Source organism: Callospermophilus lateralis, chromosome 9 (assembly GCF_048772815.1).
Source record: "Callospermophilus lateralis isolate mCalLat2 chromosome 9, mCalLat2.hap1, whole genome shotgun sequence".
Taxonomy (NCBI): domain Eukaryota; kingdom Metazoa; phylum Chordata; class Mammalia; order Rodentia; family Sciuridae; genus Callospermophilus; species Callospermophilus lateralis.
The window spans coordinates 7,901,434-7,929,104 of NC_135313.1; the positions used below are offsets into that span (position 1 = coordinate 7,901,434).

General features: G+C 45.0%; 1 protein-coding gene, 1 long non-coding RNA gene and 3 other non-coding genes across 5 annotated transcripts; 4 read left to right on the plus strand and 1 right to left on the minus strand.

The window, feature by feature from the left end:
* Positions 1-12,933: 12,933 nt before the first annotated feature.
* On the minus strand, positions 12,934-16,483 carry LOC143642145 (uncharacterized). The gene is made up of 3 exons (XR_013155598.1): positions 16,244-16,483; positions 13,318-13,407; positions 12,934-12,995 (listed from the first exon to the last, which is right to left on the minus strand). It is a non-coding gene; the product is annotated as an uncharacterized LOC143642145 (long non-coding RNA).
* A 339-nt stretch (positions 16,484-16,822) lies between these two features.
* Positions 16,823-27,073, plus strand: Ncl (nucleolin). The gene is made up of 14 exons (XM_076865966.2): positions 16,823-17,011; positions 18,199-18,312; positions 19,610-20,102; positions 20,268-20,465; positions 20,548-20,634; positions 20,833-20,974; positions 21,821-21,945; positions 22,795-22,918; positions 23,838-23,995; positions 24,570-24,693; positions 25,117-25,250; positions 25,761-25,887; positions 26,260-26,483; positions 26,598-27,073. Exons 1-14 carry the CDS (start codon positions 16,994-16,996, stop codon positions 26,672-26,674), a joined length of 2,145 nt encoding a protein of 714 aa, XP_076722081.2. The 5' UTR covers positions 16,823-16,993; the 3' UTR covers positions 26,675-27,073.
* Positions 20,681-20,752, plus strand: LOC143407701 (small nucleolar RNA SNORD82). Its single transcript, XR_013092438.1, has one exon. It is a non-coding gene; the product is annotated as a small nucleolar RNA SNORD82 (small nucleolar RNA).
* On the plus strand, positions 25,387-25,466 carry LOC143407702 (small nucleolar RNA SNORD20). The gene has a single exon (XR_013092439.1). It is a non-coding gene; the product is annotated as a small nucleolar RNA SNORD20 (small nucleolar RNA).
* Positions 25,961-26,098, plus strand: LOC143407695 (small nucleolar RNA SNORA75). Its single transcript, XR_013092434.1, has one exon. It is a non-coding gene; the product is annotated as a small nucleolar RNA SNORA75 (small nucleolar RNA).
* Positions 27,074-27,671: the final 598 nt, after the last annotated feature.

Here is a 27,671-nt window from a genome sequence, read left to right on the forward strand (position 1 = left end):
CAGCCCACCTTTACTCAATATTAATCATGTGAGTGAAGAGCTGTGGCCGGAAGCTATTGAATTACAGTGTAATATGACACTGAAAACCAAATATGACCATGTTGGAATCCCAGAATTCCACAAATACTCTGGGATAGCTTACCCTGAACATAAAAACCATGTGCACGATTCTGTCCATGTTTGGAAGTACTTATGTTTGTGAGCAACTATTTTCTGCTATGAAACTAAATATTGCTCCCTGTTAAAGGATCCAAAGGTGAATTCTGTGCTGAGTGTTGCTACGCAAGGTTCACAGCCTGACATCAACACCTTTGGGCATAAGAAAGTCAGTTTCACATTTGAAATCTGAGGTGTAATAAATTATGAAATTTGGAATAGTTATTTGTTTTTGGATTACATTTTTTCAGAATCCTATTGAGAGTACCATCTCTGGCATCATGTGTTTGTTACACCTGATCCATGTAAAATAAAGTTTGGTTGTACTTATGGCAGGTTTTCACCCACTGCATTTCTGGCCCTTAGCGTCATTCAGGTTTAAATCCTCTGCCCTGAGAGAAGCCACATTTTTCTGAAAGGCACCTGTGAGCTTGGGATGTGAACCCAGGAGACAGTTGGAGACAGTGTTTAGTTGCTTAGCACAACCATGGCTCCAAGAACAATAGACCAGCCATGGACAGGCCAGCTAACCCCCTGCTGGCCAGGGCTGGGGTGCATCCCCAGTACTGCTCTCTCAGAGGCAGAGAGAGAGTACCCTTTGGGTACTTCATTGTGTATTTGCACATTTCTTTGACATTGTCAACATTGTTGGCCAGCTTAGTCATTTGGGGCTGGCCCAGGAGCGTCTGCCTCTGACAGGCAATCTTGGCGTCCAGGGACAGCCCCAGGGAATGCAGAACGGGTGTCATGTGTGTAAGAGCATAAGAGCATGCTTCCATGGAGAAGGCCCGTGGCTGCTAGGATGGTCTTGAAGAGGTCTGTGGCCCAAAGGTATTGGTCCACTATGACATTGTGCATGACTCCTGATATTGCAGAAACTGATTCTTAAAAAATTAGTCTAATTTCAAAAGTCATAAATACTTATTGTACACTATTCTGAAATTAAATACTTATTTTAGAATATTCGGAAATTAGGAGGGAAACCTGTATGGTTTTTTTAAACCCGTAATCTTAATAAGCAGAGATGACTCCTCTGAGTGTTTAGGGACGTCTTCTCAGTTCCTCCGCATCATTTTTACATGGGTGGATGGGCTGCCTGCCTCCTTGCTCCCCACTAAGCAGTGAGCCCAACCCCTGTCAATCCTTGGGTTCTAGTCACATTCACTTGACTCTGTCACATGGGCACTGATGAGCTTACTTAGCAGGGAGGGCTCCCTGGCACCACATAAGCCATGGCTGGGGTTGGTTTCCAGGGGTGGGCTTCCTCTTCCTTTCTGCCAGGCTCTGAGAAGGCTGGAGCGATACCTGGCTGGCTGGGGAGGGCGAGGCAGATCACGTCTCTGCTGGTCCTTGGAGACCTCCCAGCAGAGTCCTGGGCCCACTAATGAGGGTCAAGAAGCGGAGCTTGAGCAGCCCAGTAGAGTAAGGAGGGGCCTCAAGACAAGAAGGTTGCTGGGCACTGGTGGCCTTGCAGAATATGACACCCACAGACCTGAGGCAGGTCCCTTCTTTAATGTGAGAGCCTTGATGCCATACACAGGTAGCAAGGTGCAGGGGAGTCCAGGCCTGCTTGTCACAGGCCTGTGGAGAGGGTGTTCAGGCCTGGGGAAGAAGCAGGTACCAGGCTGTCCTCTTCCAGGGAAAAGACTCCAGAACTACCATGAAGATGGCAGGGTTGTCTGGGGTGTGACAGGCAGGGATTAAGGGAGGGGAGACTGGCCAAATAAGGGGGCCTGCAACAGGTGGGGTCACTGGGGTTGAGCCTTTCAGCTTGGGTGGGCAAGGGCCAGGCCTGAGCTCTGCTTTCAGCCCTGTTCACACCTGAGTCGAGAGAGGGCCTCACTGAGCTTGTGCCAGCTGGCTGTAGTCCTTCCCTGCCCAGCTGCGTCCTTTATGGTCTCTCTCTGGTGTTTGTTAAAGGCTGGGGCCCCTGACTCAGGGTCTTCCTTCTACCCTTACTCCTGGGACCTCAGCCTCCCAGGTGGACACTGGACCTTGTTTTTCCCTTCTGCACATGGCCATCTCTTGTCCTGGTGTGGATGCAGGCAGTGTGTAGATGTTCCTGCCACTGGAAGGCAGCTGGGGCAGGATCTACCAGGGGAGGTGGGGGTTAGACGGGACAGGAGGAGAATGCCAGTTGAGGGAGTGGGGGGCTCTGAAGTGAACAGGAAGCCCCCACCATGGAGGCACCTGTGCACCTGGCTGAGGGTGGGGTGTGCTCCTCCTTGGCCCCTGCAGTTCCTGCCACTGTTACCACTGAACCAGGAACCCATTTTCACAAGATCTGAGGCCCTGAGAAATGGTGAGCATCTGAGCCCAGGCCAATGGCAGGGAGACCAGGTTCCCCCAGAGCCCATGTTCCCCAGTGTGCAAGAGGAGGGCCGCTGGCTGGAGACTTGTCAGGAACACTCTCCCTACCTGTTGCTTTAATCAGTGCTCAAAGCCAAAGACAGAAGGGACTATGTCATAGTTTATGATTTCTGAGGGCAGCAGAACTCTTGGTAGGAGACATCTAGACTATCAATTAAATGAAAAGACAAAACCTAGAAATCTAGGCAGAAAAACATCCCCTCTCTTATGGAAGATCTGTTATGTGTTCATACATTATTAATCCCCACAGAAAATTCTACAAGGTAGATCTTAGTCTCCACATCTTACAGACCAGAAAAGCCTGAGCCTCAGAGAGGCTAAGCAACCTCCTGAGGTCACAAAGCTAGGAAGCCACAGTACCAGACAGCTCTTTCCCTATCGTAGACATAATCCAGCAGACTCTGCCCACCACCTTCTGCCACCCACAATGCCACCACCCTAAGGTCTCAAGCTCCATGTCCGGGCCGCAAGCACACAGAACAGCATTGTGGAAAGATTGGGACATGCTCACTGTCTTTGGTTCCTACTCTGTCATAAACAGGCCTGGAGTGGGTACAGCCTGGGACATTGTACTTTGGAGGTAGTCTCCCCACGCACATCAGGGTCAGAGGGTCTCCAAGTAGCTGGATCCACAGTGGACACCTGTGAAGCTGAAGTCTACTGAGGACACAGCACTGACCTCTGAGGGGCCTTGGAGGAGGGCTGCACTGGAGGAGACCCAGCATCTTCCCACAGCAGCCCTGAGTCCACCTGTTCCTGCTGGACCACACTCCACAGGGCTAGCTGCAGGGACTCTGCCTCTGGGTTGTGCTTCCCAAGAGCACAGGCTGTCTCTCCTTTTTTCCTTTGGACCCAAGCCCTCTCCTCCCCTGACTCCTCCCAGCTCAGGTCCCCACAGCTGGGTGAAGCTGCTGGGCCCAGTCTTGACAATGCTTTGTGTGCCCCTCTGAGTAACCTCCAAAGCTTCTAGACTTCTAGCTCTTCCTCTGAACAACAGAAGTAGTTCCCAGCGGTCCCGTGGATATTGCCATAGTGGGAAGCATAGAAAGCACAGCCAGTGCGGCCAGGCCTCAGACCTCGGTGTCCTGCCCTGTCCTAGCTGCCCTACCTGCCCATTCTCCATGGGGAACTGCTGCCCAAAGTCCAGCAGTCTGTCTGCTGACCAAGAGAGGGGGCCCTGCCCACCCCTCCACTGCAGCCCATGCCAACAGCCTACCAGCCCTGCCCTAGGCCTCATGTTGAGTCTCCCCTTTCCCCATGTAAGGTCTTGTCCTCCCATGTAGGGGCACCATCTTGCCATGTAGGGCCTTCCTCCTCCCCACGTGGAGTCTCCCTCCTCTGCATGTGGGGTCCCCTTCTTTCCAGGCTTCCCTGCAGCAGGAGAACTGCTGCAGTTTGATCAGGGAGGCTCAGGAAGGCTGAGCCCAGGCAGCCAAAGGAAGGGCCCAGTGTGTTTCTCAAAAAGTAACAATGATGCCATCACCCAAGGCAGGATGAGTCCTGCTCCCAGGACTGGGACCTAATGCAAAATAAAGACTCAGCGCTTCTGTTCAGTCTTGGAAAGAGTGAGATTTCAAAGTGGCAACAGCTGAGCATTCAAGTAAGCCCAAGGCCCTGTTTTGTGCAAGTGTCAGCCCTCTGGGACTCCTCGGTGCTGTCACCTTCTGGCCACCACTGGCCACTGCACCTTCAGAGAAGACCATGACTAGACTGGGAAACAGCTTGGTGGTGGCTAGCCTTTCCTTTCACAGAAGGAAAGCATACCCTGGGGGACATTCTGCCAGAGATCACAGTGACCACAGAAACCCCGTGTCAGTGGCAGCACTCAACTGTCACACTTAACTGCTCCGTGCTGTACAACCCAAAAGAGAGGTAGACGGCAACTGCCACTGCAGATAAGGAAATTAATTCATGATTTGAGTTTTTTTTGTGCAGTGGCTGTGGGGTGGCCTCTTGTGGTTCTCTAGGTCCTCCCTGGATCATCTCTGGGTGCCTGCCTCTCTTTCCACCCCAACGCTGACCCCTGAGGAGTCAGGCAGGTGGCCCAGGGGCACACTGACCTCATAGTGACTGTACCTTACCTGGCCACAAGGGTCCAAGGACTGTGGTCCAGGGAAATGTGGAGGGAACTCATTTTTGGCTTGAGGCTTCTGGGATGGATGTCTTCCAGCTCTCCCTGAACTCTAAGATGTGTGACATGTCTGAGCCCCAGCAAGAGACATTTGCCACTGTGATGGAAGCTGGCCTGAGATGAAGCTGACATGAAGAAGTGGGGAAAGAAAACAGCTAACGATGACGGCTGTGAACTGCTGGCCTGAGCCAGGCCTGACAGGTTGGACTTTGCAATGCTGTGAGCTTGACTTCCTTGGCCATTTAAGTAACTGTGAGCAGTGTGCTAACAGAAACTCCCCAGCTGAGACCAGGACTGAGATTGCAAATTGACATTCTTTCTTGCACATCACCTGTTGCTTGTAAGATTAAATACTGTCTGGGAAGCCCTATGCGGTGGCACATGCCTGTAATCCCATCAACTCAGGAGGCCGTGGCAGGAGGATCACAAGTTCGAGGCCAGCCTGGGCAACTTAGTGAGATCCTGTCACAAAATAGAAAATAAAAGGACTAGAGTGTGGATCAGTGATAGAGCACCCTGGGTTCAATCCCCAGTCCCCCCCGCCCCCCCCCCCAAAAAAAGAAAGTAAATCTGGGAAGACAAATGGAGAAACTGAGGCAGAGAATAAGGCGTGGACTTGCCTTGGATTGGGAGAAGCTCCAGGCAAAATGGCGAAGTGGGCAAGGTTTGTCTTCACTCCTGTCCCCACAGTGGGATCCTTTCCCCACTGGTTAGGCCTACCTGCCCTGGTTCAGATCTCTCTCCTGCCACCACCTTGCACATTCAGTGCAGCTTCTGTGTGGACCAGCAGTCTAAACCAAGACGGTACAGACTACCAGACACTGGGCTTGGAACACCGTGCCTGCGGAGGCCCCAGCCCCTGCACACAGCATGCCCTGTGTGCTTCAGCTTTTTTCTGTGTTCCATGGGCCACTTGGCTGCCTGGGCTTCTCAGCTCCACTGTGGGACCCCAGCCCAGCCCTGGGGAGGAGCCTAAAGGAAGCTCTGGGGCCTGACTGGGAGCAGCTGACCACTGATGCACTAGAGAGGCCTTAACAGGGTTGTCAGATGGTTTCAACCAAAATTCCAACCACAATTGATAGACTTATTCACCAAATTGTCCTCTTCCCCCTCCCCCAAAACAAAAAAACCAACAATAATAATTCCAATAAGTTTAAAATGTTTAAATTACATAAGTAATAAATAAATACACTCTAATCCTACATTTGAGTAGAAAAAGAATCTCCCCTTCCCCACCCTACCCCCCCACCTTTTGTTTTTTCAGTACTGGGAGTTAAACCCAGGGCCTCAAGGTTGCTAGACAAGCATTCTTATGTTGTTCTACATTCCCATCTATTTTATTTTTTATTTTGAGACAGGGTCTTGCTAAATTGCCCAGGCTGGCTTTGAACTTGTGATCTTCCTACCTCAGCCTCCTGAGTAGCTGGGATAACAGGTATGTGCCATCACACCCTACTCTGAACTTCTTATTTGTTTCAATTGTGTGTGCATGTGTACTTTGTTGGACTTTCCTTATGCAGGGTTATATATCAGTCTACAGATATAGATTTATCTCCTTCTTTTCCCAGTCTGAATGTCTTTAATTTCTTTTCTTTTTTTTTTTTTTTTTTTTTGTCTAATTGCCCTTGATACACCACTGATAAAATTTGAGCAGAAATGGTGAGAGTAGACATCTTTGTCTTATTCCTGATCTTAAGGAGAAGGCTTTCCATCTTTCACCAGTGAGTAGAAGGTTGATTGTAACTATTTTGTAGATACCCTTTTATCATATTGAGGAAGTACCCTTATTTCCTTTTGTCTAGCATTTTTTAATCATGAAAGGATGTCAACTTTTGTGAAATGCTTTTTCTGCATTTATTGTGATGATGATATGGCTTTGTTTTAGAAGTAGTTACCTGTGCTGGGAAAGGGAATAGGAAGCAGGAAAATGGGAGGCAGGGTTATAAGAGAGACTTTTTATTGTCTTTCATTTTATATTTTTTGGTTTCTTGAGTATTTCTTTTTTTTTAATAATTTCTTTTTTTAATGTCTATTTTTTAAAATTTTTATGGTGTTGAGGATCGAACCCAGTGCCCTGCGCCTGGCGAGTGCACTACCGCTTGAGCCACATCCCCAGCCTTTCTTGAGTATTTCTTATTAAAAAAAAATTAAACTACCTTTTAAAAATTGCAATAAAATACACATAACATAAAATGCATCATCGTAATCATTCTAAGCATACAGTTCAGTAAAGTATATTCATATCATTGTACAACTAATCACCAGAACTTTTTCATCTTGCAAAACTGAAATGCTTTGCCCATTGAACAACTCCCACCTCCTGCCCGCAGCCTTGGACCACACAGATCTCTGTTTCTAGGAGGTTAGCTATGCTAGATATCTATAAGTGAAATCAAACACTATTTTCTTTTCTTTTTAGGTACTTGGGATCAAACCCAGGGGTACTTACCACCTAGCCACATCCCCACCCGTTTTTAATTTTTATTTTGAGACAGGGTCTTGCTATGTTGCTTAGGGCCTAAGTTGCTGAGGCTGGCTTTGAGCTTGCAATCCTCCTGCCTCAGCCTCCTGGGAGGTTGGGATTGCAAGAGTGCACCACCTCGCCCAGCTACAGTATTTTCTTTTTGTGGCTGGCTTGTTTCACTTAGCATAATGTCCTCAAGGTTCATCCATTTGTAGCATGTGTCAGCTTTCCTTTCTTCTTAAAACTAAATACTTGGCCAGGCTAGGTGGCACAACACCTATAAACCCAGTGGTGCAGGAGGATTGCAAGATCAAGGCAGCTTCATCAATTTAGCAAAGCCCTAAGTAACTCAGCAAGCCTCTGTCTCTAAAAACATATACAAAGACAACAACAACAAAGGGCTGGGGATGTGGCTCAGTGGTCAAGCACCCCTGGGTTCAATCCCTGTTGCAAAAACCAAACCAAACCAAAACAAAAACTGAATACTTTGCACTGCATGTAGATACCACATTTTGTTTATCCCTTCATTAATTGATGAATGTCTGGGTTGCCTCCACCTTCTGGCTAATGTGAATAATGCTGTGATGAACGTGAGTGTGCAAATAACTATTTGAGATCCTACTTTCAATTCTTCTGATAGATACCCAGAAGTGGAGTTGCTGCTGGGCTGGGGATGTGGTTCAAGCGGTAGCGCGCTCGCCTGGCATGCGTGTGGCCCGAGTTCGATCCTCAGCACCACATACAAACAAAGATGTTGTGTCCGCCGAAAATTGAAAAAAAATAAAAATTAAAAATTCTATCTCTCTCTCTTAAAAAAAAAAAGAAGTGGAGTTGCTGGATCACATGATGACTCTCTTTGAATTTCTTTGGGGAACTGCCACACTGTTTTCTACAGCAAATGCAGCATTTGACTGTGTGTGTGTGTGTGACTGGGAATTGACCCCAGGGCCTTGTTGCATGCTAGCCAAGCACTCTATCTCTGTGCTATACCCCCAGTCCTTTTCATTTTATTTGAGATGGTCTTACTAAGTTGCCCAAGTTGGCCTTGACATTATGACCCTGCTGCTTCAGCCTCCTAAATTGCTGGGATTACCAGTGTGAGCCACCATACTCAGTGTCGATGTAATAATTTTTTTAATATTTATTTTTTAGTTTTAGGTGGCCACAAGTCTTTATTTTATTTTTATGTGGTGCTGAGGATCAAACCCAGTGCCTCATGCATGCTAGGTGAGCACTCTACCACTGAGCCACAACCCCAGCCCTTCAATGTAATAACTTAATATTTTAAAAAAATCAAAATGAATTCAAGAAAGTCTATGATGAACAAAACATCAAATTTTAAATAAGTACAAGACCAATGACACTATTGTACTGAACCAAGTATAGCCTAAGACAAGTGAAATATTAGAAATACTGATGCTGTATTCATTTAAAATTCTGTTTTTTTGTTCATCATGGAATTTTTTTTCACATTATAAAAAAATATTGCACTGGCCTGGCAAGGCAGCATGCCTATAATCCCAATGACTCAGGAGGCTGAGCTAAGAGGATGCAAAGTTCAAGGGCAACCTTAGCAACTTAGCAAGACCCTCAGCAATTTAGTAAGACTCTGTCTCTAAACAAAAAGTGAAAAAGACTGGGATGTAGTTCAGTGGCTAAGCACCCCGGGGTCATTCCTCAGTACCAAAAAAAAAAAAAAAAAAAAAATTTGCACTGGCTGGGTGCAGTGGCACCTAGGAGAGGTCAGCCTAGGCAACATAGGGAGAGTTTGTCTCTAAATCAGTAAATAAAAATATTGCACAGAATTATTATTATTTATTTATTTATTTTTAGATAAATTCTTGTTAAGTTGCAAGGCTGAACTCGAACTTGGGGTCCTCCTGCCTTAGCCTCCCAAGAACCTGGGGTTATAGGCATTTGTAACCACACTCAGTTGCACTGAAATATCTGATGATTGAGTTTTTGGGGGATGATGAGTTTAAGAGTTTCACCTTGCCCAGATCCCCTCTCCACAGTGGGGAACGTTTATCACTGATGAGCAAAGGCACCTGAATTTTATCCTGCTCACTATGAAATGTCATCAAAATCTATGGACTAGAGTAACATGTTTGCATCTGTCAGAAAACCTGATGTTGCTACAGTGTGGTAGAGCATGGTAAGGGGATGCTCTACCACACTGTAATCTTACCACAGGATATGACTGGTGTCAGGGAGACCAGTTCAAGGCATTAACCCTGGCAGGAAATTGTGATGACCTGAAGTAAGAGAGGAGCAGTGGACACAGAAGGGGACCAACTCCAAAGATACCCATAGCCCTTGCCCTCTCCTGGCTGAGAGAGAAGCAGAGACCAGACATGCTATAGCCTGAATGTTAGTGTCCTCCTGCGATACAGTGTTGAAACCTAATCTCCAAGGCAATAGTGCTCAGTGATGGGGCCATCAGGTGATTAGACAGGGAGGGCTTTTCCCTTATGAGTGAGATCAGCATCCTTTATGAGAGGCTTGAGGGAGCCTGTTCACCTCTTCTGTCACATGAGGATGCATGTAACAAGAGGCACCATCTATGAGAAGGAGCCCTCAAGGACACAAAATCTCCCAATGATTGATCTTGGACTTCCCAGGCTCAAGAACTGTGAGCAATAAATTCCTGTTATTTCTAAATTACCTAGTCTAGGGTACTTTTTAATATATATATTTTTAGTTGTGATGGACAGATACCTTTATTTTATTTATTTGTATGTGGTGCTGAGGATCAAACCCAGTGCCTTACATGTGCTAGGTGAGCGCTCTACCACTGAGCCACAGCCCCAGGCCTAGGGTACTGGGGAGATGTATATAACTATATATAGTTACAGCAGCCCAGATGCAATAAGACATCCCAGCTCTCAGCCAGGAAAACTAGTAACTGTCTCACTGGGGCCCATTAAGGGCAATTTGGGGTGGAAGAAGATTTGGCAAGCTGCTGGGTGAGCTAGAAGCCCAGGCATAAAGGAGCTACTAGAGAGACCATGACTTGGGTGCCCTCAGATGGAGGTGGAGTCACCAAGGAGGACCTGCAGCAGGCAGGAATATATAAAAATATTGCTGAGACCAGAGAGAATGGGGATATCCAAGAGAAAATGCCCAAGGAGGAGAGAGGAAGAAGGCAGTCAAAGAGGAAGGAGGCCAGAAAAGAGAAGTCCCAAAGATGATGTAGTTAGAAGAAACCACTGAGGGTCAAGAAAGATAAGGTCTACGAAGCATTATTCTGACTATCGAGGAAGAGAGTGTTTGGGGTTCCTCCAGCTACCACTTGGAATGAATGCTGGGGAGATGGAAACAGGAGCCAATCAGGAGTTCCTGGAAGACCATCTGGGCTAGTAGAAAGGAGGCTACCAGGGCAAGTGGTGACTGGAGAGCTGCCCCGCTAGCTAGTAGGTGAAGGCTTTCAGGTTGCCTCAGGAGACAAAGGCTGTCTTCTTTTGACTCTGGCCTCTGAGCCCTGGAGAGCAGGTGTTTTTTTTTTCTTTCTTTTAATTTTTAATAGTTGTAGATGGACAGAATGTCTTTATTTTTTCATGTGGTGCTAAGGATCCAACTCAGTGCCTCACACATGCTAGGCAAGCTCTTTGCCACTGAGCCTCAGCCCTGGAGCGCAGGTTTTCTCCTGCAAGGGAAGGAGGAAAAGTGCCTGGTAGGGGAGGAGGGACTTAGCATGCCCCATGGGTACCTGGCTGAAAGAGCTGGACAACATTTGAAGAGATCAGAGAACCTAAAAATCAGAAGCAGCCTGGGCTGGTTAACGGGAACTCAACTCTACGGTTCTTCACCACAGACACCGGGCTGTGTGCTCAGGGGGAACTGGAGCTCTGGGGCTGTGAACTCATCACAAGGTCAGCTGGAGTGCCCACTGATGCCCCTTTGTCTGCCTCTACTTGAGGGGGCTCACACTGTAGGCTTTGTTAGCTGGATGCTGGCTGGGTTTGGGCAGTTGGAAACCTGACACTTGGGAGACACAGGGTACAGCCTTGACCTCCTGACCCTGTGTTAGGTAGCTACTTGGCCCCTCATTATGGCTCTACCTTTAGGGATAACCTGGGGAGAGCAGGTGCCAGCAGCTTCCTACTTTGCTTCTCTGCAATTTTATCACTTACATAACCAGTTCCCTGTGTTAGACTCCCTATTAAATACCCCATATGAATTTTCTTTGCCAGTTGGAGCCTGAGGCATCTCATTCCTCCAGCCCTGGATCTGGGCATTGTGGTTCATCATTTGAAGCCCTCCAGACTTCCTCTGGTTGGCCACCAGGCCCCCACACACGGGAAGTCCAGAGTGGGCAACTGGGTCTCAGGGTCTAGAAGGGCTTGTGGATGCCCCAAGTGGGCACTTCACTATACGGATAGGCACAGTGGGTAGTGGAGATGGCCAGCAAGGCCTGGTAGCAGGGCAATGCAGGCAATGGGCAGAGTCAAGCCAGGTTCATACAGGTCTGAAAAGGTTACTATTGGCTACTCAGAGCTGTGCCCAGGGGCTTCAGGGTTGGTGTCAGAGACTGGTCTAACTCCCAAGAATTAAGAGTCATGCCCCTAGAGGTTGTGGAAAGTTATACCTTTCCCCCTACCAGGTTCCTCCTCTGCAAAAACTAAGGTGTTGTCTCCCAGCCTTGGAGCTGGGGCGGGGGGGTGGGGGGTGTGGGGGGGTGGGTGGCAGCAGATAATCCCAGATGGCAGGGGCAGGTGGGATCACTCTAGATTGGAACTGCCACCAAAAACCCCAACCAAAGGTTGTGCTTGGGAGAACACTGATCAAAACGTAAAAGGTCATGTTTTTTTTTTAATATTTATTTTTTATTTGTACACAATACATTTATTTTGTTTATTTTTATGTGGTGTTGAGGATCAAACCCAGGGCCTCACACATACTATGTGAGCACTCTACTGCTGAGCCACAACCCCAGCCCCCAAATGTCATGCTTTTTGACCCAGCACCATTTAAACATTCTACAGATGTGATTTGTATACATGTAAAACAAAGTATGTAAAAGGGTTAGAGCAGTCTGTAGTAATAGCCAAATGTAGGAAACAATTCAACACATCCAGCGAGGCAGCTGGTTAAATAAAGTGATCCTTCCACATAAGGAGGATGCTGTACCTTTTATTTTTATTTTTATTTTTTTTAAGAGAGAGTGAGAAAGGAGAGAGAGAGAGAGAGAGAGAGAGAGAGAGAGAGAGAGAGAGAGAGAATTTTTTTTTTTTAATATTTATTTTTTAGTTATTGGCGGACACAACATCTTTGTTTGTACGTGGTGCTGAGAATCGAACCCGGGCCGCACGCATGCCAGGCGAGCGCGCTACCACTTGAGCCACATCCCCAGCCCCAAATGCTGTACCTTTTAAAAAGAAGGAGCAGCTCTACTTATACTGATGTGGGATAGGTTGCAAAATGTAATTAATTTAAAAAGAAGGGAGAGTTCAGAACAGTATATGAAGTATAACATTTATATTAAAATAATAAATATAGTTATTGGTAAATGCATAGTCTGAAGGTGGAAGACACACAAGAGACTGCTTCTGGCACTGCCTTACTAGGAGCTATGGACAGGAGGGAGACTTATTTACTGTCCATCTTTTTTACTCTTTTAAAAATTAAGAGCAGCACTTGGAAACAAACAAACCACCTTAGCTTTCCACACACCCCCATGCTGTCTTATCAGTTATAGCTTGTGACGGGGACAGTACTCAGATCCTGGCAGCAAGGGAGTCAAGCTGAAGTGGCTTTCCTTAAGTTTCTGGGCATTTGAGCAGTCCAAAGATGGTTTCCTTTCCAGGATCTCAGCTCTTGGAGTCAGAATCTTAAAGGATGTGGGTGTGATTGTCTTTGCCTTACTCGTAGTGCCTAGGCATAGAGGAACAGGAGTTACTACCTTTACTTAAAAGATGAGAGTCTGAGAACTGGGGGTATAGCTCAGTTGGTAGAGTATGTGCCTTGCATGTGGAAGGCCCTGGGTTCAATCCTCAGCACCACAAAAAACAAACAACAAAAGGAAAATCTGAGGCCCAAGATCATGTGGAAGAAGGTAGTATTTCACATATGCTCACTCATTTTAGGCCAGGCAGGTTTCCATTTACAATTTTCACTCATCCAAGGACCCAGGCATTAACATGTTCAAAGCAGTCAGCTGTGCTGAAGGTAGTTCCTTCTTCTGCTGCTTACTTACCAATTCAATCCTTTGGAGTTTGAGACTGTGTCCATTCCTTCTCTCCTGCCTCTGCCCACTAAACTTCTATCCAGCCTTCCTTCCCTTTCCCTGGGAAGAAAGACAAGAGATCAGCAGAGCAGACCGGAATTTCCTTAATTCTCATATGTGCACCCCATTCACTGGCTGAGCCGAGCACCTATGCACAGGCAGAGCCAGACAAGAATCCTGCTCTCCAGAACCTCTGTGCAATGTCCACCTTTACCCTTATTTTACAATTGCTCTGGGACAGGGGGACCCCTCATTCAAGAAAACTTCCTCACTTAAGCTTATCTCAATTCTTCTCTTTCCAACCCTCCTTCTTTCCCATAGGCTTATAATAGTCATCTTCCCTCCTGAGCTTATTATATGCTCTTAAAAACTGGATTAAAATAAACAAATTGTTCTAATTAGTATAAGATATACTCCATGTTTGTGTAAATACATCAAAATATACCCTACTGTCATATATATCTAAAAAGAATAAAAATTTAAAAATTGTGGAAGATAAAAAAGGCACCAACTTAAAAAAAATCGTGTTATGAAAGAAACAAAATAAAAACAAAACAGAGTAAGGTGGTATATGCCTGTAATCTGAGTAACTCAGGAGGCTGATGCAGAATCTCAAGTTCAAAGCCAGCCTGGGCAACACACAAGACCCGGTCTTGGGGTATGGATTAGTGATAGAGAGCTCTAGTTAAATCCCCAGTACCAGCAAAAGCAAAAAACAAAAAACGTGCAATATTTCACTTAACACTCATCAGACCCTGAGAGCGAGGTACTACTATCACCCCCATATTATAGACAAGAAAACTGGTCTAACAGAGCACTTTCTCAGTTGGTTTTTTATGTTTATTTCTTTTTAAATCTTATGTGGTATATTTGTAACTGACTTTTCTTTTTTTTTCTTGGTACCAGGGATTGAACTCAGGGGCATTCAACCACTGAGACACATTCCCAGCCCTATTTGGTATTTTATTTAGAGACAGGGTCTCACTGAATTGCTTAGTGCCTTGCTGTTGCTGAGGCTGGATTTGAACTCGTATGCTCCTATCTCAGCCTCCCAAGCTGCTGGGGTTACAGGCATGCACCACTGTGTCTGGCTGACTTTTCAATTCATGTTTGCTGAGATCTGTTGTGTGTCCAGTACTGTACCAGTTGCTGTGATAACAGAGATAAACAAAAGAATGTCATAAGGGCAGGACTCTTCATGAAAGGAAACTGATCTAGAAATTTTATTATTCTTTTGTTTCTATCAGGGTTGTTGTCTATGTCCTATCTCTTCCACTTATTAGCTGTGTGACTCTGGACAAGTTAATTTACCTTTTGATGCCCTGGTTTCTGTAAAACTGTGATAACATTTTCAGGTTATTTAGAATCATAATTAATTTGTAAATTCATGATTTCTTTAAAAATTTTCTTGTAGTTGTAGATGGATAACATGCCTTTATTTTATTTATTTTTATGTGATGCTAAGGATTGACCCCAGTGCCTCACTTGTGCTACGCAAGCACTCTGCCATTGAGCTACAGCCCCAGCCCCAAAGAGCTGGGATAAAGCCTGGCACTTGGAGCATTATGTAAGTATTAGGCATTGCTATCTTGATGCCCCAGACTCCAAAGCAACATAACTTGACTCCAGGCTGTACCAGTACTCCCTGCTGCTTCTGCTTACTTCACTCATGCATTTAGCACGCAATTTTCAGCATTACTGTGTGCAAGGCAATGCTTGAGCCACCAGGAATATAGCAAAGAACAGTGTTTTCATGATGGGGAAGGGGCAAACAGCAAAGAAAGTATATGAGTAAGTGGTAAGTACCTAAGGGGATTCAATTTCAGTGTGATAGTCTCCAGGCAGCACATTTCATTGAGGGCTGGGGAAGGCCCCTTAGGAGGTGATGTATACTGAGATCTAAATGACAAGCAGTACTGTACTGTAGAATCCATCCCTGACTCTTCATCATGCCCACTGCTCACCATTCCTGCTCTTTCCAACAGTGCCCTAAGCCTGACTGTTTTATTCCACATTTTGACTCATGCCATTCTCTGTCCCCGGCCACCTCCCGACCCTTGAAATAGCCCCCTGGCCCCTATTCCACAGAGCTCAAAGTGTGAACTTCCTCAGGAGGCTCTCCACAGACCACAGGATAGGGTATGGAATCACGGAACGGATCCCAGTCTCCTGCCCTGATCAGAGAGCCAGTGGGTAGCTGTGGGTTTCCTATAGAGTCTCGGGGGCGTGCTGGTAAAAACTGCAAAATAATTTGATTGCTCTTCACAATTCCCTTGGGCCCTTGTTAAAATACAAAATCAAGGAAACCAACACAGTCCTCTTGAATGAAGATCTCCAGAGATTTTGTTTTCGTTGTTGGGGATTGAACCCGAAGTCTCCTGCATGCTAGGCAAGCGCTTATCAGGGGCCTACCCCGAGTCCTCCAGCGGCGATTTTTAACCAACACCTCCAGAGCTGCAGGTATCCTGGCTCGGTGGGGGCAGATAGGAATCAGATGCCCCGGAAATAACCTAGCTATGGAAGGACGTGCTCTGGATTGCTGTTTCCCACAAGGCAACTTATCTGTGTACCTGGCAAAAGCATAACTCAAAAGACTGTGTTCCCTTTGGCTCTACTGACTTAATGACTTGGCAGCCACCTCATTTTAACGGGTGCATTACTACCAAGTAACTAAGAAGGAACTTGTGAGTGGCCAAAGGCCCAACTTTGTGGTCAGCCTGCCCCGTCCCCCTTCTCGGCCCACCCGCTCTGTCACCTCCATGAAGTCCCCTTGGAGCTTGCCCCCATACAGTGGTATGAAACGGACTGCTTGTGCACTGCTCATGAACAGACACTACTGCCTTTATTACCAGCTATCAGGACGCAGCTTCGGGCGCGTGGCCCGGGAGGGAATCACCTGCAGCCAGGGGATGTTTCAGGCCCCCAGCTCATCCGCGCTCATCCTGAAAGGCCAGAGAACTCCGCGGGCTCTGAACTTCTGGCGCTTTGGGGCTCATCGCAGGAACACAGAGCGAACCCTTTTCTCCAGGACCGCCTGGAGGCCCGGCGTGAAGCGCAGGCTGGGGCCGTGCGCAACGCCTCCATGAACTCCAAGGCCGACCGAGCCTATAGGACCTAACAGCGTCCAGGAATAGGAGACCGCGCGATTACGTCGCCCCCACGCTGTGGGCCCAGCGGGCGCCAAAAAACTCCAGTTAGAGGGCGCAGGCGCTGCGAGAGCAGGCAGCGCAGAAACGTTCGGGAACCCGCGCGTCCGCCGGCCAATCAGCGCCGGCCTTGCACAAAGCAAGTTCCGCCCACAGAGCACAACCTCCAGCTTCTCCCCCTCCCTGACAGCCTCGGCCCGCCCACTTCGCCGGCGCCCCGCCCCGCGCTGTCCAGGGTTAGAGGCTCGCGATTGGGTCACAGGACGGGAGCGAACGGTGGTTGGTCGAGGCGGAGTCACGGGGGCGCCGTCGTCGCCTTTCCAGAGGCGATTACTGGGCAGGCTCAGTCTTTCGCCTCAGTCTCTAGCTGTAGCTGGCAGCTAGGGGTACGTGCTCCGGCATCTTCTGTACCCGAGGGCCGCCATCGACGTTGCTTCAGTTCCTCTAGGTTCATCTGCGCCACTCGCCCGCCACACACTCCGCCGTCATAACCCGCCATCATGGTGAAGCTCGCAAAGGTAAGAGGCCTGGTGTCCGAGCAGCTACGTCTAGAGGCCTGTTTTCCGAAGGACGTGCGCGCGCGGCGCCGCGGGGAGGAGGGCCTGCGCGCAGTCCCGGGCGCGTTCGAGGGCGCCATGCTGCGGGAAGTCTCGCGCGACTGGTCGGAGGTCTCGCGGCTTTTGACTAGCGGGTGGCGAAGTGAAAAGCTTAGGCAGGTGCGGGAGGCCGCTGACTGGCGGCGGAACGCCTCGGTGTGGTGTGGGGAGGGGGCGCAGCGTCTCGGCGCGTGGGGATGAGGCTGAATTCCTGCGACCGGAGCGAGCTGGGCCCCGCCTCCTGGCGCACGTGTCCCGGCTCGCGGCCCGCCACGTGGGCCTCTCCGCGTGGGGCTCTCCGCGTGGGGCTCCGAGTCTTCGGAGGGGCCGGGGCCCTGGGGCGGGCAACAGCAGGATTGGCCTCGGTGGGAGGCTCGGCGGCCTGCGGACCTCTCCGCCTGGGCCGGGCGGGCCGGCACGTGGTGGGCACCAGGAGGCGCTGGGCTGCGGGCACATGGTGGCGTGGCGGATGCACCCACGTGGTCCCGATTGGTCTGGGAACGGAAGTTTTTGAGAAGAACCAAGTTCGGTTAAAGGGAGATTTGTAATATACCAAGGTGCCTTTAAGATCTTCACACTGAATTCGGGCCAGAACTGCCGACAGGCTGTGCATAACTAGTTGGCTTTTTAAAACAAAAGGGTCTAACTGAGATAAAGGGAGGAAATACTTCTTAAGGTTGCCTTTTTACCTATTTATGATGGTTTTATTTAGTTTGGTTTTCTGTTTGCAAACCTGATAGAGAAAGTGCGGTGCTAGCAGTGCTGCTAGTATTAATGTTCACTGTGAACTTATGCTGCATAGAAAGCGGAATCTAAGAAAGGAGATGGTTGAATTACTGTGGAGGAACATGATAAAATAGGAATGGCTCGAAGCAGGGCGGGTGGCGCAGGCCTGTAATGCCAGCGACTGGGGAGGCCCAGGGCAGGATGATTGCAAGTTTGAGGCTAGCCTCAGCAACCTAACAAGCCCCTGTCTCAAAAAAATACAGAAGGGCAGGGTTATAGCTTCGAAAGTAGAGCTCCTCTGGATTCAATCCCCAATACCAGAAAAAAAAGTATGGCTTGAAATGTGGATGGAAATGTAATATTTTAATTGTGGCCATTTCTAGGCCGGTAAAAATCAAGGTGACCCTAAGAAAATGGCTCCTCCTCCAAAGGAGGTAGAAGAAGATAGTGAAGATGAGGAATCTTCAGATGAAGAAGATGACAGCAGTGGAGAAGAGGTAATTTTATCAACTCAATACAGAACTGCGTAAAGTTAAAGTCCAATGCAGTGGCACACACTTGTAATCCCACCTACCCAGGAGACTGAGAGCAGGAGGATCCTGAGCTAGACGCCAACCTGGGCAACTTAGGTCCTGTCTCAAAAAATACTGTGTAAAATCGGAGAGTTAAAGCAGGTGGTGGTGGATATCTGAAGCTATTGGCAAATAGAAGATTTTGGGGAGCTAACAGCTCTTCATTGGTATATTGTCATTTGGTTATGTATTTGAATTTGAGACAGTATCTGGGAGGGGCTTCTTTTTCAAGTCCCCTCTTCAGGGTTTTGTGTGGTGTGGTATGTTAAATCATTACATCTTTCCAGTTTTAATGTATTGTCTTGGCATCACATGGTAAAATGAAGGAAAAGCTCTTGTTCTGTAAGTGGCTAACCTGAATGTTATATTCATGTATAAGGATAACCTTTCCAGATTCCTAAACTTCAAGCAAGAATAATTGGTCTTTATCCCATTATGTATAAACTTTGAAGCAATCACTAAGTATCTGGATTAAGGGCAACGATCTTCCTTAAGATATAGCTTAATAGTTGGCTCTCTTCAGCTCTTCTGCCAGTTTGCTCACTGTAAAGACAACTGACCTACAGTTGTGCTTCCATTTTTAAAAATATTTTTCATTGTAGATGGACACAATACCTTTATTGTATTATTTATTTTTATGTGGTGCTGAGGATTGAACCCAGGGCCGCACACGTTTTTTTGGGAGTATGATAAAATTACCGGCTAACAAAAAGCATCTTGTAAGACTAGATAAATGATAATTTGCTCACTTATGCTATAATTTACAGGGGTTGTAAAGTTTGTTATTTTTTATTTCGGGCCTTAAGAATTAAACTTTTTATTAATTAAGCTCTGTATTACTACCACCCACTCTGGGAGCCCCAAATGATTAAATTAATGGGTGTAATGTTTTGAATGATTAAGTGTATTTAGCCATAATCCTTAAACACTCACTGTGGTTTAGATTAACCTTTACAAGTGATAAGTTTTGAGATTTCAAAAGCATAAGATGCAGGAATTAGACATTTGGTTCAAAAATATTTTAAGTGTTAGGAAGGATTCTTTATGCTTGAGTATTTTACCTGGCATTGAGGTCTCTGGCATCCCAGACATAACACATAATCTGACTAAAGATTAACATGGGTATAGTCTTGAACCACAGGCAATGCCAAGATCTAACAATTTTTAAGACCGTGGCTGTTTGAATGTGTGGAAATATTTAGTGTTTTTATTTATTCTTAAGGTTGTTGTCCCTCAGAAAAAAGGCAAGAAGGCGGCTACCACAGCACCAGTGAAGAAGGTGGTGGTTTCCCTGACAAAAAAGGCAGTTGCCTCACCTGCCAAGAAAGCAGCTGTCACCTCAGGCAAAAAGGCAGCAGCCATTCCAGCCAAGAAGACAGTTAAACCAGCCAAAGCAGTTGCAGCATCTGGCAAGAAGGGAGCCACTCCTTGCAAAGCATTGGCAGCAGCCCCTGGTAAGAAGGGAGCTGTTGCCCCAGCCAAGGGGGCAAAAAATGGCAAGAATGCCAAGAAGGAAGACAGTGATGATGAGGAGGAGGGTGACAGTGAGGAGGATGAAGACGATGAGGAGGATGAAGATGACGAGGAGGAGGATGAATTTGAACCAGAAGTCATGAAAGCAGCAGCTGCTGCCTCAGAGGACGAGGATGATGAGGATGACGACGAGGAGGAGGAGGATGAAGAGGAGGATGATGAGGATGACGAGGAGGAAGATGGTGAGTTCTTTTTGTGTTTTTTGGGGCTCTGTTGCAAGATACCTTGATGGAGCTTAATTAAGCATGGTGGCAAGGTTGTATTTCCTTTTCTTTAGCTTTTCCAAACTCATGTTGGTTTGGGGAGGTTTCCAGAGTTTCTGACATGGTGGCTGGCTTCTCTTTCAGACTCTGAAGAAGAAGAACCTATGGAGATCACACCAGCCAAAGGAAAGAAAACTGCTTCAAAAGCCGATCCAGTAAAACACAAGGGCATGGCTGAGGAGGAGGAAGATGAAGATGAAGATGAAGATGATGAGGATGAGGACGAGGAGGATGAAGATGATGATGAAGAGGATGACGAAGAGGAGGAGGAGGAGGAAGAAGGTAATCAAATTAGGTTCTGAAGTATATTGACCTGAGCTGTGTTTAAAGAAAGTACTTAAGTATATGTGGCATGTTGTTCCAGAGCCTGTCAAAGAAGCACCCGGAAAACGAAAGAAGGAAATGGCCAAACAGAAGGCAGCCCCTGAAGCAAAGAAACAGAAAGTAGAAGGTAATCGACCAAATGAGGAGGGAGGCGGGTAAGATAAATTAGTAATAGCACAAATGATGAACTATAAAGGGACTTAATACTGAAACACCTGATGTTAGCTTGCAGTATACTGATGTGCTATGTGTAGAAGTTTTTGTGCTGGAACTTGATTTGTACCGGGCTTTGTAGTCTAATAATAAGAGTTCACTTTCTGTATAGGCACAGAACCAACTACATCTTTTAATCTCTTCGTTGGAAACCTGAATTCTAACAAATCTGCCCTTGAACTAAAAATTGGTATCAGTGAACTTTTTGCGAAAAATGATCTGGCTGCTGTGGATGTCAGAATTGGAACAACTAGGTAAATGCCACACTGTTACATGCGAATCTGCAAGTGCTTTTTCCCAGTTACCCTAGCCTGGCATCCAAAAATATCTTATAGATTATACATTAATGAACTGAACCATTAGATTATCAAATTACAGAACCCCCAATTTTGAAACCTACATAATTGACATAATAATAACTAATCTACATAATAATAAAAATAATCTACATAATGAGTCATAAATTCTTTTTAAAATTTTTGAAATTAATTCATTTATTATAGTTCTAGGGGTTGAGCTTAGGATAATGTACCACTGCACTATATCTCCAGTTCTTTATTTTTAAATTTTTTTTTGATATTGAGTATTGAACCCAGGGGTGTTCAACCACTGAACCACATCCACTTCCCTTTTTTGTATTTTGTTTAGAGACAGGGTCTCGCTAAGTTGCTGAGGCTGGCTTTGAACTTGTGATGCTCCTATCTCAGCCTCCCGAGCCACTGGGATTACAGGCATGCACCACCACGCCCAGCTATAAAATAATTTTTAAGAATAGTTTTGGAAATGTGATGTTTACATTCTTGGAAATGCCTAAATTGTTAGACCTCCACACTAAGTGTTTTAACACTTTAACACTTGCTTTGTCAGCTATTACTATGTTATAACAAATAAGTGTGACCTACAGGAAGACATGAAAGGTGGATTGCATTATTAAATATTGGTATTTAAATCTTGTTTTTTAGCTGAAATTTGCAGAGCCATAACTTTATTAACACTGTAGGTGCTTTATCTATAATGTTGCTGGTATTCGTATGTGTACAGATTGTCTGTTTTTTATTTTTTGCTCTCATCACTTGTAATTTTATTGTTTGCTTTAAAAGGAAGTTTGGCTATGTGGATTTTGAATCTGCTGAAGATCTGGAAAAAGCCTTGGAACTCACTGGTTTAAAACTTTTTGGCAATGAAATTAAACTAGAGAAACCAAAAGGAAAAGACAGTAAGAAAGGTATGTGAGGTGTTGGAGATTATATTATCCAAATGTGTCTAGGAAGTCAAATGTAAATTCAAGAAATAGACTTTTAGTTTGTTTTTTTTTTAAAACCTTTTCTCGTAAATTCTACCTAATATGAGAAATAAATGTGTTGATTGTTGACAGCAGTGCGTGTGGCACTACCTTTGTTGTTAAGCATTCTTGACTTAGGCAAGCCTGAACAGTGTTACTCAGAAAAGAATTATATGCAGAGTGAACTTGTGATGTCTGAAATACTTGGGACCCAGAAATATTTTGGAATGGGGAAGGGGTTGTGTTCTGGGTGGGTGGAATGTGAGTCTTAAACACAAGATTAACTTAACGTTTCATGTATACTTTTACACATAGTCTGAAGGTAATTTTTGGTGCCCTTGAATTTTGACTGACTTATAAGGTCAGATGTATTTCCTACTGTGCCAATATATCAATAATTATAAAGGGCCTTTCTTAAATTATAATGCGTTCCTATTAATTTTCTTTATGTCCTTTGCTTTTTCCGTATAGATTGGACATCTTATAGATTGTGTGTTCATAAATTTTAGTTATAAGAAGTGAGCATCTACCCTAACAACTAAAAAATATTAAAAATACTAGATTTAGTATTCTAAATATTTTAGTGTAGATAGTTGTCAGCTGTGACAGCATGGAGGTATTTGTACTTTGCCACAGATGTACATCCATACTTAGAACAGTACCTTTTACAATGTCATCTGAGTTTCTTGTATGCAATTGTGCTGTTAGTGTTATTTTTGTTTTGTTTTGTTTTCTCCTCTGATCTGTCAGGTCATACCATGGTTCATTTTTATGGTTTCTTTTTAAATGTAGACCGAGATGCAAGAACACTTTTGGCCAAAAACCTTCCCTACAAAGTCACTCAGGATGAATTAAAAGAAGTGTTTGAAGATGCCATGGAGATCAGATTAGTCAGCAAGGATGGGAAGAGTAAAGGGTATGTTTTGTGTCTCTTAGAATGTTAAAAGTTTTGTGTTTTTATTAAGACATTCAGCTGGGTGCAGTGGTGCACACCTGCAATCCTAGCAACTCAGGAGGCTGAGGCAGGAGGATCATGAGTTCAAAGCCAACCTCAGCAATTTAGCGAGGTCCTGAGCAACTCAGCAAGACCCTATCTCTAAATAAAATATAAAAAATGGATGGGGATGTGGCTTAGTGGCTAAGCTTCCCTGTGTTCAATCCCCAGTACCAAAAAGAAGACACTTCCCTGCTTAATGACACAAATCATAGTCCAGTTTTGTAGGTGGGTGATCTTGAGCAAGCTTAACCTATAAATGTGGCTCAGTTTCCTGCTTATAAAATAGCAATAACATACTTAATTTGTAACAGTTTTCAAAGATGAGATAATGTACATATGAAGGAGTAAGAAGTGCTCCTACCTTATAATTCTGTATTAAGAGCATTCGTGCCACATAATCATAGTCCAGATTAAGACATGCATCACTTCCATCAACATTGGTATGGTCCTGAGCATTGAAGTCCTCAAGAGCATATGGGCTGCATGTGACAGTGGTCCTATGTACATCAGCATCCGTTGCAATTTTGTGTATGCTTTCATATTTGCACAATAATCACCTTAATGTGTGGGGTTTTTTTAGTTGTAGATGGACACAATACCTTTTTTTTAATATTTATTTTTTAGCTTTAGGTGGACACAATATCTTTATTTTTTTACGTGGTGGTGAGGATCAAACCCAGTGTCTCACGCATACTAGGCAAGTGCTTTACCACAGAGCCATAACCCTAACCTTTAATGTGTTTCCTGTAACTTGACATTACTGCTCAGAACTGAAGGAAAGTCTGTGTTGTTGAGGGCAAAAAATGTTAATGTTCTCCCCATTCAATAATCCTTGCAGGATTGCTTATATTGAATTTAAGACAGAAGCTGATGCAGAGAAAACCTTTGAAGAAAAGCAGGGAACAGAAATTGATGGTCGATCTGTATCCCTCTACTACACTGGAGAGAAAGGTCAAAATCAAGACTACAGAGGTGGAAAGAATAACAATTGGAGTGGTAAGAATCTATGGGTTTATTATAGAATTAAGGGTGGAAAATCATTTGTATCTCCTAATAAATTTATAATTATTGTATAATCAAGGAGGGTGAAGATCCAGCAAATTAAACTACTGAGCTCTGAAATATTTTTCTATTGAAAAATGGTAGGCCAGTCTAGCTTCTTTTGTTATGTTTTGTGTTTTAAGTAACTTCAGCCTATATATTATAAAAATATCACTGTTTTATGAAGATATGAAATATTAAAGACTGTACTTAGAGGGCTGAGGTTGTAGCTCAGTGGAAGAGCGCTTGCCTAGCATGTGTGGCATTGGGTTCTTCTCAGCACCACATACAAATAAAGGTTCATCAACAACTAAAAAATATTAAAAAAATAAAAAAGAATATACTAGAGCAGGGCATTACCAATATAAAATGACTGCTCAGTATCCTGAATGACAGAATTAGGCTTTCACTAGCATCAGCCTTGGTACGTTCATTCTTAAGTGTTGGTCCTCAGGAACTGGATGCTATTTTACCTGTAATTGTAGCTGGGAACCACTTTCATTTTTAAGAATGACATCTCTATTTGCAGGTGAATCAAAAACTCTGGTTTTAAGCAACCTTTCTTACAATGCGACAGAAGAAACTCTTCAGGAAGTATTTGAGAAGGCAACTTTTATCAAAGTGCCCCAGAACCAAAATGGCAAATCTAAAGGGTAAAATGTCTTTATGTTAGTCTTGGGGCCTGGGGTTGTAGCTCGGGTTATAGCATTTGTCTAGAACACATGAGTCCCTGAATTTGGTCCCCAGCACTACAAAGGAAATACGTATGTTGGTTGTCAGGAGTGAGCTGTAAGAGTGTCTTTAGATCTAAAATAAAGGTGGTTGGGGCTATAGCTCAGTGGTAGAGCACTTGCTTCGCAAGCATGAGACTCTGGGTTTGATCCTCAGCACCACATAAAAATAAACAAGATAAAATAAAGGTAAGCCATCTTGTCAGCAGAGCAGTGGAATGGTTTTAGCTGCACAAATGACTGTAAAATGAAGTGCCTGCTTGAGGGAAAAGGCCTGGGGCATTGTCTAATAGTAGAAAAACCATGTGTTTTCTAACTTGCTAAGTATTGGCTGTCCATCCCCAGGTATGCATTTATAGAGTTTGCTTCGTTTGAAGATGCAAAAGAAGCTTTAAATTCCTGTAATAAAAGGGAAATTGAGGGGAGAGCAATCAGGCTGGAGTTGCAAGGACCCAGGGGATCACCTAATGCAAGAAGCCGTAAGTCCCATTGGCCAGGTGGTATGGCTGGGGAATGGTATCTTCCTTGGTGCTCTGCATGAACTTAATGCCTTTTTTTTACTTTTTCTACGAATCTTGAGATGATCCTATTTTTCTTTTATCACTGAGTGATAGCTGGATATGATGACTGATTACCTGAGAAATAATTGATGAAATATCAAGAAAATTCCTCTAGATAGTCAAGTTCTGATCCAGCTATGTCAACTCAGAACAACAAATTTGCCTTTGGTTGACTGACTCCTCTATCTGGTGGGCAGTACACACTTGTTCAGTTTGCTTTTGTTTTCTTTGAGACCTGAGGCAGAAACTTGACTGTCCGTAGGTAATACAAAATAGACTTTATGGCTGTTGATAGGAGCCTTAAATTAAGCATTAGTTGGCTAAGTTGCTTTTAACTGCTTTTGTACTAAAGCACACTGGACGTTGCACAAAATTACTGTCATAGAATGTGACTTAAAATAGAATACACAATTTATTTTTCTCCCACAGAGCCATCAAAAACTCTGTTTGTCAAAGGCCTGTCTGAAGATACCACCGAAGAAACCTTAAAAGAATCATTTGACGGTTCTGTTCGTGCAAGGATAGTCACTGACCGGGAAACTGGATCCTCCAAAGGGTAAGGCATGGGAAATGGGCAGCATTGCTTCTGTTCATATTGATGTGCTGGGTGGAGAATTTAGTTCTGATGTATCTTCTCATTGAGCTCCTTTCTGTCAACTGGTGGCAGTTTATGGATTCGCACGAGAAGAAGAGACATTTCACAGAACAGCATTACTTTACCTTCTGTATCTACTGAGGTGTGTATTTGGTTGTTCTGTGAGACAAACATTTTAGGATTTAAACTGGCAAATTAGGATTTTCTGCAGGGATGATCTGTCACTCAGATCTTTTCTCAGTTGAACAAGGCTACTTTCTGTGGGGTGACATGTGGAGTTAACTTATTAGTATGTACTTCCTTTATAATGGGTAATTTCATTTGGTGTTTTAGGTTTGGTTTTGTAGACTTCAACAGTGAAGAAGATGCCAAAGCTGCCAAAGAGGCCATGGAAGATGGTGAAATTGATGGAAACAAAGTTACCTTGGACTGGGCCAAGCCTAAAGGGGAAGGTGGCTTTGGGGGTCGTGGTGGAGGCAGAGGAGGCTTTGGAGGCCGAGGTGGTGGCCGAGGAGGCAGAGGTGGATTCGGCGGCAGAGGCCGGGGAGGCTTTGGAGGTAAAAATTGGTCCTTCACATAGCCCACAGACTGCTGAGCCTGTGCTATATTCAGTTTCTGGTCACTTTGGGCATTTTTGCACCATCCTTTCATGATGTTTTGCATTCCTGCAGGGCGAGGAGGCTTCCGAGGAGGCAGAGGGGGAGGAGGAGACCACAAGCCACAAGGAAAGAAGACGAAGTTTGAATAGTTTCTTCTGTCCCTGTCTTTCCCTCTTCCATTTGAAAGAAAGGACTCTGGGGTTTTTAACTCTGTTACCTGTTCAATGACAGAGCCTTCTGAGGACATTCCAAGATGGTATACAGTCCCGTGGTCTACTCGGAAATCCGTATAGATGACATTTCAAAGGAGATACCCTGTTGGTTTTGACTGGATGTTCATATAAACTTTTTAAAGAGATGAGTGATAGAGCTAACCCTTATCTGTAAGTTTTGAATTTATATTGTTTCATCCCATGTACAAAACTGTTTTTTTCCTACAAATAGTTTTTGTTTTGTTTTGTTTGCGTTGGGGGGTATAAAGGAAAGCAGAATGTTTTATGATTTTTGCTTCAGTGACTTTAGGACAAATTAAAAGTCCTAAACTCTGGTGCCAGACTTATACTTACTAAAATCATATTTCTTGTGAAATGTCACTGAAGAGCCTAGCAACAAAGGCTCTGTATTGCTCAGAACCACCATACCTGATATTGAATGATCAATATATTGCTTTCAAGTATCACAGCTGCGGAGATGGGTGAGGTAGTTTATTCCAAGACTGGCTTCTTCCAATTGTACTAGGCTGGAGTATCATGTCCTGAGTAAGTTCTTTGGAAAGAGGCATAAGAGTACATTCATTGGTTAGATCTCCTAGGATCAGCAGTTGAGATCATCAGTTCTGGATTTGGCAGTAACTGAGTGAGCCAGTAGAAACTTCAGAACTGAGGGTGGAACAAACACTGCCAACATAATACACTAAAAAAACTCTCATTCTGGCATTATGCACATTGCTCAGGCACTGCTTTAAGTAAGCACTTACTGCCTCCTCCTGTTTGCTTCTCTCCCCAGCTGAAAGACAGGGTCTTGCTATGTTGCCTAGGTTGGCCACAGACTAACAATTTTGCTGCCTCAGCCTTCTCACTACTTGGGGTTACAGGTGTTCACCACTGCACCCCAACCCATTTCTGCTTTTAGTTGAAGTCAGAAGCC